This window comes from Felis catus, chromosome E2 (assembly GCF_018350175.1).
Source record: "Felis catus isolate Fca126 chromosome E2, F.catus_Fca126_mat1.0, whole genome shotgun sequence".
NCBI classification, from domain to species: Eukaryota; Metazoa; Chordata; class Mammalia; order Carnivora; family Felidae; genus Felis; species Felis catus.
The window spans coordinates 32,734,149-32,743,656 of record NC_058382.1 but is presented as its reverse complement, the minus strand read 5'-3'; the positions used below and the strand labels follow the sequence as shown (position 1 = coordinate 32,743,656).

The following is a 9,508-nucleotide window of genomic DNA, read 5'->3' as shown; positions in this document are numbered from 1 at the left end:
CGGTGGGAACAGATTGCCACTGGGGGCCCAAGGCTGGGATAATCGGAGGCTCAGACGTGCCTTTCTCAGGCCTTCACCCGCACTCCTGGAGCCCACCCCCAGCCCTGGAGCGGCCAGCACACCGGGACGGAGAATAGATCATTCCCCATATATTACAGCCGGGGAAACTGAGGGGGGGGAAGGGGCTTGTCCACAGCCCCAGCCAAGTAGCCATGGCGTTGAGATGCTAAAGCTCTTTTCTGGGATTCCAGCCTCTCTTTTCTGCCCTTCCTACACCCACCGTCTCCAGCCAGGATCTAGGCCTGGATCCTGGGGCAACCCCTGGGCTGCCTGCTGGTGCTCTGGGTCGGGGGAGATGAGGAGAAACTAGGCCTCACAGACAGGAGCTGGGGAGACAACCTCCTGAGTTCCTGAGTGGGAAGGCAGGCAGATACCTGGGCCTCTCATCCCAGGGCTCACCGTTCCATAAAAGGCTGGATGGCTGGGAGAACTCCCTTCTCCTCCCTGCCCGCCCCCCCCCCGCCCGGGGGGGGGGGCAGGGGGGCTCCTGCACTCTCTGGATCAGCCACACGACCTGGGGCTCAGGTGCCTCTCTGCTCTCTGGCCTTCACTTTTCCTGTCTCCAAGTGTCTCGGTGTGATGCTAAGGGTCCCTCTACCCTCCACAAAAAGGCTCCCCGGAGCCCCACTCCCAGCCGAGGCCCTCAGAAGGCGCTTCTGCTGACTCCGCAGCCTCTGGAGGGGTCTACCTGGCCCCCCAGGAGGGGGTGGGGTCGAGAGCGCCTTGAAAGAAACCTCCAGCTAATGCTCTTTATTACAAGCGTTAATCCCGCAAAGCCGACTGGAAATAATGTTTATCTTTTCGCAGTTTAATTTCCCGGACCCTAAGCCGCGGGTCAGTGAGGGCGACTGGAGGTCCCCCGGGGAGCCTGGGGGTGGGAGCAGCTGGTGCCCAGAGCAAAGCGAAAGCAGGGAAGGGATCATCCGGCGGAAGCGAGGGAAAGGAGCATGAACCGGAAAGAGGCAGTGGACCCTGAGTGGAAAGCTGGGGGGTCCCCTCTCCGCCACGGATTCCGTGTGACCCTGAGCCAGTCCCCTGCCCTGCCACTTGGCCTCAGTTTGCTCATCTGGGGAAGAGGTTTGTCCTTTGTAAGCCATGATCGCTAAGGCCCCTTCCGACCCCGGGGTCATTCTATAAAAAAGAAGACAAGGTGGGGGCTGGGAGGGGGTCCGCCGCCTGTTCCCCGGTTTTTCCAACCCCTTCTTCTCCGCAGCCTCCGGGAGGTCTGACAATCTCCCCGCCTCCGACCCCTCAGGATGCGAGGATGAGGGCCGGGGGCTGGGGGGGGGGAGGGGGCTTCCCACCCCCCGCTGCAGTGCCAGGCGCTGATTTAGCGGCAGTCACCCGGTCTCGGGGGCCCGGGCCGAGCCCAGCGGTGGAGACGCAGCTCCCCCAGGATCCGGTCCTTGGGCGCACACCCCGGCTGCCCTTCTCCTGACTTCCCGCCCGCATCAGCTCCCCGCAGCTCCCCTCTGGGGCCCCGTCCCGGGTTCACCTCCCCCTTTCCCCGCCGAAGCCAAGAGGCCCGGGACTCGAACTCAGGCCGGGCGCGGGCGGCTTTCCATCTCTCCGCCCCCCGCCCCAGTTCCAGACGCGGCTCCCCGCGGGGCACCGAGTCCGGTTCCCTGCCCATCGGCTCCCATTGGTCGGCCTGTACCGGAAGTGATTGCCGACACTTGGTTCCATAAAAGAATGTCTCCTCTTGCCTCCCCGGGACCCAGCAAGCCGTCACGGGATCCCCGCTGCGTGCCAAGGGACGGCCAAGGTTATCCCCATCCCCTGTCCTCCTAAGAAACTAAAACCCAAGTACGAGCCCGGAAACAAATGCAGCTTCCAAATATGCAGACAGCTCCCCGACCTCCGACCTCGCCATTTCCGCCCCGTTGCCCCAGTGCACAAGACCCCGCCGCCGCGCGTCACCCTGCTCGGCCAGTTAGGTACAGGCAGCGTCAGGTAGACAGAGTTAGGCGCCCTCACGGCCTCGGCCTTAACCTCGCCAGCCTCTCTCCTTGCGGTGAGAGGGACTGGGGTCTGCAGCTCACGCCGCCCTGGCCCCAGATCCCTGGCCTCATTCCATCCTCCCGTCCGCCCTGGCCTCTCCCAGCGCCCCTGGCACAGACACGCCACACGGGTCGGGTTTGATGTGATTATTTTTGAGGACACAAGGAATAAGGACGAGGAGAAGACGCAGGTGGTCCTTAGGGACCAGGTCGGCGCTGAAGTTACAAAGTGAAAGGGGGTGAGGGTGGGGGTGAGCGAGAGAAGGAGTTGCTGCAGACCCTGAATCAAGAGGAGGGAGGCCGACTCGGTGTCCCGAGTGGGTGCACAGGCCAGAGTCGCCCGGCTGTCCCACCCGGCCCTCTCCCGGGTGCGCCGCGCCACCTCCTCCAGCGGGTCTGGCGAGATGCACGTCCGCCCGCCACTCCCAGCTCTGCGTGCAAGAAGGGCCGGGGGAAGGGTTTCTGTGTGTCTGTCTCTTAGGCGAAGTGAGAGCCCCCAGTCCCTGGCAAGGTCTCCCAGCTTCCGAGCGTGGAGGTGAGTTCCGAAAGTAGGGCGTATTTTCGAGATTCTTCCGCAAATCGCAGCCATTGCGCTAACCTGCTGAGAGAGGAAAGGTTGATTAAAACCCGAAGGCCGCTTGGCGCCGATTCCTAGGAAATGGAAGGTCGGTGGTGTCCCATCCGAAGGGAATCAAAGGTCTAGAGGCAATTTGCTTGCTAGAAGGAGCATTCGGACCCCGTTATGTGCAAATTCAAATAACAGCGTAACCCAGTTTTCTAAGCCAGGAGCTAATCCTGAGAGAAATTACTACAAAGCAGAATCTGACAGTAATTGCCGGAAGCTGCCTGATGCTGGGGGGAATGTCCCTTTGTGGGGTGCGATTCCCTTCCGCCAGGCACAGCCAGAGAACCAGCCAGGGCCAGTAGGCAGTGATTGGCAGTCACACCCGGCTGGGGCTGAGCCCTTGGGGGGGAGCGCTCTCCAGGGACAGCCCCAACCCTCGGCCACCCTCCCCAGGGGTTTCAGCCGGCCCAAGGCAGGGCTCCAGCTGGACCTAAGCGCTGGCCTTAAACCAAGTGCATGTATCTGGCCCGTCCTTTCAGGCTTCTTGGAAGGCCCTGGTTCCGGCCCAGCCCTAGCAAACTCTTGGTGCAAGCACCGCAGGGGGCCAGCTGGCCTCCCCCGAGGGGCGGGCAGGGGGCAAGGGTGTCTCTGCCAGAAGGTTGTGATGGAGCCCACCTGGCACATTTGCCAGCACATTGGGCACCGGGGCGCAGGGGTCTAGGTTGACGACTTGCTCAGTGCGCCTAGGCAAGTTACTGTCTCACTCTGAGCCCATTACTATTAAGTTTCAAAAGGAGGCGGAATTAGTGCTTTGGTTCCTAAGCTGCTGTTTCAGGAAGCGCTGTGGGACAAGCCCGCTCCAGGTCCCAACGTGGCCGCGCCCCAGAGGCCGAGAGGCTGGACAGTGGCCGGGCAGCACCGTGGGCAGCCCTGTCCTTTGGACAGACACACCCAGCGCCGTTGGGGACCCACTACCTTCTGCTCCAGACGGGTACTGGCACCGCACTGCAGGCTCCCTCCGCCGCGGGCAGGGCGCACAGTTCATCGGCGGCCCCTGCAGGGCGAACGGGTGGTTTCCAAAGGCTTTGGCTGCGCGGGAAGACTCTTCGCCCGCGGAGTCTCTGGGGACGGCGGGTGGGCCGCCGGAGCCCGGAGGCGGTCCCGGAATCAGACGGCACTCGGGACTTCGCGGCCTGGGAGGGGTTGGCGCTGCCCCGTCGACAGCGCTGGCTGCCGCAGTGTGCGCCAGGGACCAGATGCGCGGTTTCTCGCGGCACGGGTAGTGCAGGGTCAACGTGGGGCCCCCAGGCTCCGCCCGGAGGAAATCCACTTCTCCCGACCCGGGGGGCTCAATGAACGAGAAGGGGCGCGCCGCCAGGCCGCACTCCCGGCGCTCCAGCCGGCCCTCTCGAGCCGCCGCGGCGGCGTATGGTGCTGGCTGCGCCTGCGAGTCTTTATGGAACTCAGCCAGCCTGTCCGTAGCGGTGGCCACCGCCTCCTCTTCTTCGGCCTCCTCCTCTTCCTCCTCCTCCTCCTCCTCTTCCTCCAGGTCTTCCAGGTCACTCAGCCGGAGCCCTCGGGCCTCTTGGCTTGCAGAAGCATCTGCGGGAAATCAGGACCGAGTGAGAAAAGCCCCAGGCCCCAAGGGAAATCCGCGGGAGTGCCCACCCCAGAGAAGCTTTTAGCAAGATGGCTGTGACTGAGGGCATTCTCGGGGTTGCTCACCAGGCTGGCCAAAACCGTCTCTTACAGTCCTCCCAGCGCTCCGGCTTGCCCCCCGGGAAAAAATGTAGGCCCCAGCCCTGCCCCCACTCCTGGGAAGACTCCTCTCTGGTGCAAAGAAACTAACGCTTTTTCCTGCCTACGACCTGGATCTCGGTGTCTCCACCGTAAAGCAAACAGACAAACACCCAAGGGGACATTTTCCCCTCCAATTCCAGCATCCACAGGTAGCTGGTGTGTATTATTTAATTCAGCAAATATTTATGGAGTGCCATCTATGGGCCAGACGTCATTTAGGCCCTTGGGTATTAAGAATTTAGGGAATACAGCAGCGAGTAAGAGACACTGTCTGGTGGAGGTGATGTTCTGGCAGGGGGAGGCAGACACGGACCGGACCCTCTTCCCACAGTGATAGGTATGGCAGAGGAAATACAATAGGCCGATGTGATAGAGAATAACTGAGGGGCTAAGTGAGCTTGGGTGGCCAGGGAGGGCTTTGTCCAGCCCACGCTATAGAAGTCAAGAAGAAGCCAGGTATGTAGGGAATTCCTGGCAGAGGGAACTGTACAGGCAAAGGCTCAGAGGTGTGTGTGTGTGTGTGTGTGTGTGTGTGGTGGGGGAGGAACACAAGTGCAAAGGTAAGTCAGGGAGCGCCTCCAAAGACGCTGTTGTCCAAGGCCGCTCGCCAAAGTGCCACCAGCCCGCTATCTAGCTGGGAAAGCCGAAAGGTGGGGTGGGGAACATTCTGGGTACCTTTGGCGGCACCATTCAGGCAGCCCAGGGACTCCTCTGCTCCACTCTCAGCCCTCCTCTCCTCCCCGCCTTTGCTCTTGGGCGCCCACGTCATCTTGTTCTCCTTCTTGAGGCGCCGGCGCGCGTTGGCGAACCAGGTGGACACCTGGGTGAGGGTCATCTTGGTGATGATGGCCAGCATGATCTTCTCGCCCTTGGTGGGGTAGGGGTTCTTGCGGTGTTCGTTCAGCCAGGCCTTGAGCGTGCTGGTGGTCTCCCGGGTGGCGTTCTTCCGGCGGCCAGTGCCACTCAACTCCACCGCTCCATACCTGGGGGGGGAGAACCTGGCTCACAGTTCTGGGTCTGAGAACCTGGGGCCGCAGGCAGGAGACAGTCTGAGGCCGGGAAATGAGGTTCCGTGCTCCCCCCTCCTCACACACCCTCCTTCCCAGGCTGTTCCCAGATGGGCCCTATGGCGGGAGGCGGGGAAGGACCTGTAACGCCAGCTACCCAGGCACCCCATGCCTTACCGGTCGTACTGGTACTGCCCCAGGGTCGGCTCGTAGGGGTAATAGGCTCCTGCTTGTGCCAGGCCAGGTGTAAAGTTCCCTGCGGCCTCTTTAAATTCATACTGTGGATTCTGGTGGGGGTTGGGGTGGGAAGAGAGCATTCAGGACGACGTTTGGGGAAGAGGCAGTGTAGTTGCTAAGGGCGTGACCTCTGGAGTCCAGTCGGGTCCTACCACTCCTACTGGCTACGCGACCTTGGGCACAGTTGTTTACTCTGTGCCTCAGTTTCCCCTTGGTAACTGGGAATAACAGCAGTACCTCTAGGGTATGGAAGAAGCACCCTTGGCAGAACCCCTGGTGCAGAATAAGCAGCGGTTAAACGCGAGCTCTCCTGGTTATTACTGTCACCACTTGTGACTACTCCCAATCCCCCCTCCCTACCAGCTGGGGACCTTCCCTGCCTCACTCTCCTTCCAGAGCTATTCTCTGACCCTCTGTATCTTCGTGGCTTCGGGCAAGGGGTTTGAGCCCCTCTTCATTTCAGTTTCCTCGTCTGTAAACTGAGGCTCCCTACCTCACGAGTGAACCGAAGCACAGATGTTTTGTAATCAGGACGGAGTTCTGCAAAGGGTCAAACTGCCCCCCGCGCTTTATAATCCTACCCGTTTCCCTTCCACGGAGTTTTGCCTCCTTCCTAGATGTCCCCCCCCCACCCCCCTCTCCCCCAGACGTCTTACTGGATTTCACCCGCTGCTGCCTTGTTCATGCCCCCCCCCCCCCACCGGGCCGGATGGGTTTTGGCGAACAGACCCAGGGGTACTCACCAGCGCCCCGTACAGCGCGGGCGGCTCTGGGCTGTAGGGCAGGTAGCCTGGGTAGCTCTGGGCAGCTGCGGCGGCCGCGTAGGGGGCTCCGTAGATGCCCAAGGCCGCGCCCAGCTCGGGCCGCGCACTGCCCAGCAGCCGACCGTCGTAGGGCGCGCAGCAGAGAGCGGCCGCCGGGGTGGAGCCTGAGGCCACGTCTGGGACCGAGCGCGGGGCGGATTCGCAGCAAGTGGCGCTGGAACTTGCAGACACCAGAAACTACGGGGGTGAGAGGGGCGCACCGGAGGTCAGAGACCGGCGCCTCAGGCTGGCGGGAGCCAGCGGCAGAACAGCCCGATCGCTCCCTCATTCAACATGAACTAAATGCCACCCAGAGCTGAGCGAGCACTCTGCTGCGATGGAAATGATCTGAAGACGTAATTTAGCCAAACTGCCCTCATAGGTACTTCTAAAACGTTGCTCAGGCTCCAGAGTCCCGGGGGTCGAGGCGATGGCACCGTCTGAAACCCGAATTACAGAAGCCAAACTTCTCTTGTTCCCTCGCCCCCCCCTCCTCCGCCCCCATCACAGGATCTTACAAAGGCAGAGCTAGAAGTTAGGTTTAGCGACCACCACCACCTCTTACTCCAGCTCCCTTTTTTACAGATCGGGCACGAGCACCAGGGAGACTTGTCCAAGATCCCAAAGCGGGTCAGAGGTCAAGTGGGAACTAGACCCCACAATCTAGGCAGAAACTGGAGGACAGCGGTGGGTGTCCCCAGGAAATCCTTGTCACTGCACAACACCCACCGTAATCTGGAAAATCCAAGGAGCGGGAGCAGAGAGCTTGGACCCGGTCAAAGAAGGGGGAGGATAAGTACAGAAGTCAACAAGCAAACCACCGAACAATGCTGAGGTGGAGAGATCCGGGTCACCTCGGATATCTGTACAGTAAGGAGGCCTGTCTGGAAGATCTCTGAGATCCCACCCACCTCGCTTAGCGCGTGGTTAGTGCCCAAGTTTCGGGTCACACGATCTTCCGGCTTGCACTGGGGGAGTGGAAGGTTCTCGGCCAGAGGTTGGGGATGTCGGAGGGGTCTGTGGTACATTACCCTGGTCCCTGCTCTCTCTGTCTTCTCCGGAGACTCGTGCGAAAGGGGGGCGCTCAGCTGCAGGCGCGTGCACTGGGCACCCCCTCCTCTGTGTCAGCCCCCATCCCCCATGGAGGCCCTTCTTACCTGGGAAGCGCTGCCGTAAGGGTGTCCAAAGTGCGGGAAGGACATGGTAGCTGTCCCTGGCCCTCCTCCTTCCCTTGCGAGTTCCCGCCTCAGCCCCGCGATTCTGCGCCTCCAGCCGTGCGCCGCCTCGGTTCCTTACACGGCTGCTGGTGCCCAGCGCCCGGTCCTCCGCCCGCTTGGCACGACTGGAGGCAGAGCCCAGGGCAGTCCGGCTGCCGAGCCCTGCGCTCCAGAAGGCGCCCCTCCGGCCCGCGTGGTTCGGAAGACAGAAGGGCCCATGGATGGGCAAGGAAAGGGAGAGGATGCGGGTTCCCAAAGTCGCGCGGCGGGCGAGGCAAGGTGAGGCGCGGCGCCGGGCTGTGAGGCTTCAGAGGTGTCCCAGTCCAAGGTGGCCAGAGGCTCAATGTGACGTCACGGTAATCCCGGGCCGCCAGGCGGGCCCCCGGGCCCTGGGGCCCCGGGCCACCAAGCGTGCCAAGCGCAGCCAGCCCGTGCGCGCGCGCGCGCACTCTCAACCACGCTCACACTTGTTCCGGGAGGTTTGTGCAGCTGGTGAGGAACGTCAAAGACCCTGACCCTCTGTGTTTGGCGCTGGATCCTACCCCTTTTCGCCTTAAACTCACGCGCGCGCGCGCGCGCGCGCGCACACACACACACACACACACACACACAACCTCTCCAAATTACCCGGGAGAAGTAGGAGAAACGCCTCCCTCTGTGCCGCGCAGGCCCCGGGCGCAGCGCGTTTACCTCCTCCCCTGCGGCCCGGAGGAGGAGAGAAGCAAGCCAGGCGGGCGAGGAGAGAGAGAATACAAAAGAAGAGATAGGAGAAAAAAGAGAGGAGAAAAGTGGGGGAGAAAGGCAAGAGGGAGAAGGAGGAGGGGAGAGGAGAGAGATGAGTCCAAGCGAACAGAGGCGCGCGGGGGAGGGGAGGGAACTGGGGTGGGCGAAGGCTGGGCGCAGGTTGAACACCGGCAGGTGGAGGAGAGCGGCGGCTCGGGGGACTAGCCTCCAGCCCGGCTCCCCCGCCCCTCCGCTGCAGGAAAGTTTGTTCTCGCCACAGGCCCGGCACTGCTTGGGGCCGCGGCCGGGGAGCGTCGGTGGTTCCCACTGGCCCGCCCGTCTTTGTGCTTCGGAATCTGATTCCCCACCCCAGCCTCCCCAGGACTCTAGCTAGATTCAGGCTCTCGGGGCCCGGGTCTTTGCCAGGGTCTCGACCCAGGGGCTTCTCTGCAGCCTCTGGCCTCCGAACAGAGCGAATAGCGCCCCCTCGAGGCCAAGATTCAGTTCCGCTTGGACTCGGCCTGGAAACGCGCTAAAACTGACCCTTGGCATCCGCAGACAGCTGGCGAACACCCCTGGGCATCTCCTCCGAAGACGACGCTTGGTTGCTTCCTGCGCACAGACCGCTGTGTCCACGGGGGAGCCGGGGAGCCCCACAGGAAGGTGCCGGGGCCGAGCTGCAGCCGCTGCGCTCCGCTGGGGGTGGCGCTGGCGAGCCGCGGTTCAGCTCGCGGGGACTGAGGCCCAAGCCCGGCGCTCCGCCGCGACGCCGGGTTGGGCCCAGAGATCTGACCACCCCCCTCTATCCCAGGGGTCCTCAAAGGGGCGCTGATGGGCGGAGGAGCTCGTTTGTGCCCGGGAGGGGGCTGCGTGCTCTAGGCCTGGCACGAGACCAGCGGCCGCCAGTTTGTGAGCACTGTAGATCCTGCGCACTCAAGGCTCAATTCCCCAGGCCTGGAGCATACCCACCGAGGGCCACCAAACCGCGACGCTGGGGAAGGGGGAGGGGCGGGGGGGGGGGGGGAAGGACGGGGCGTCCAGTCTAATGGGGGAAGGTCTTCGGGGGATGCTGCCGAGATCCCAGTGGAACTCAGGC

At 62.6% G+C, this 9,508-nt stretch overlaps 1 protein-coding gene across 2 annotated transcripts; it reads right to left on the bottom strand.

Moving 5' to 3' along the window:
- Positions 1-2,192: 2,192 nt before the first annotated feature.
- Positions 2,193-9,055, bottom strand: IRX6 (iroquois homeobox 6). 2 transcript variants are annotated; one of them, XM_023245567.2, is made up of 6 exons: positions 7,630-9,055; positions 6,413-6,670; positions 5,610-5,719; positions 5,101-5,408; positions 3,601-4,227; positions 2,193-2,658 (listed from the first exon to the last, which is right to left on the bottom strand). In XM_023245567.2, the coding sequence occupies exons 1-6, from the start codon at positions 7,672-7,674 to the stop codon at positions 2,654-2,656; spliced, it is 1,353 nt and encodes a 450-aa protein (XP_023101335.1). In that variant the 5' UTR covers positions 7,675-9,055; the 3' UTR covers positions 2,193-2,653. The 2 variants fall into 2 exon arrangements, with proteins under 2 accessions (XP_023101335.1, XP_023101334.1); XM_023245566.2 differs by having other exon boundaries at positions 2,193-2,661; positions 7,630-9,052.
- Positions 9,056-9,508: the final 453 nt, after the last annotated feature.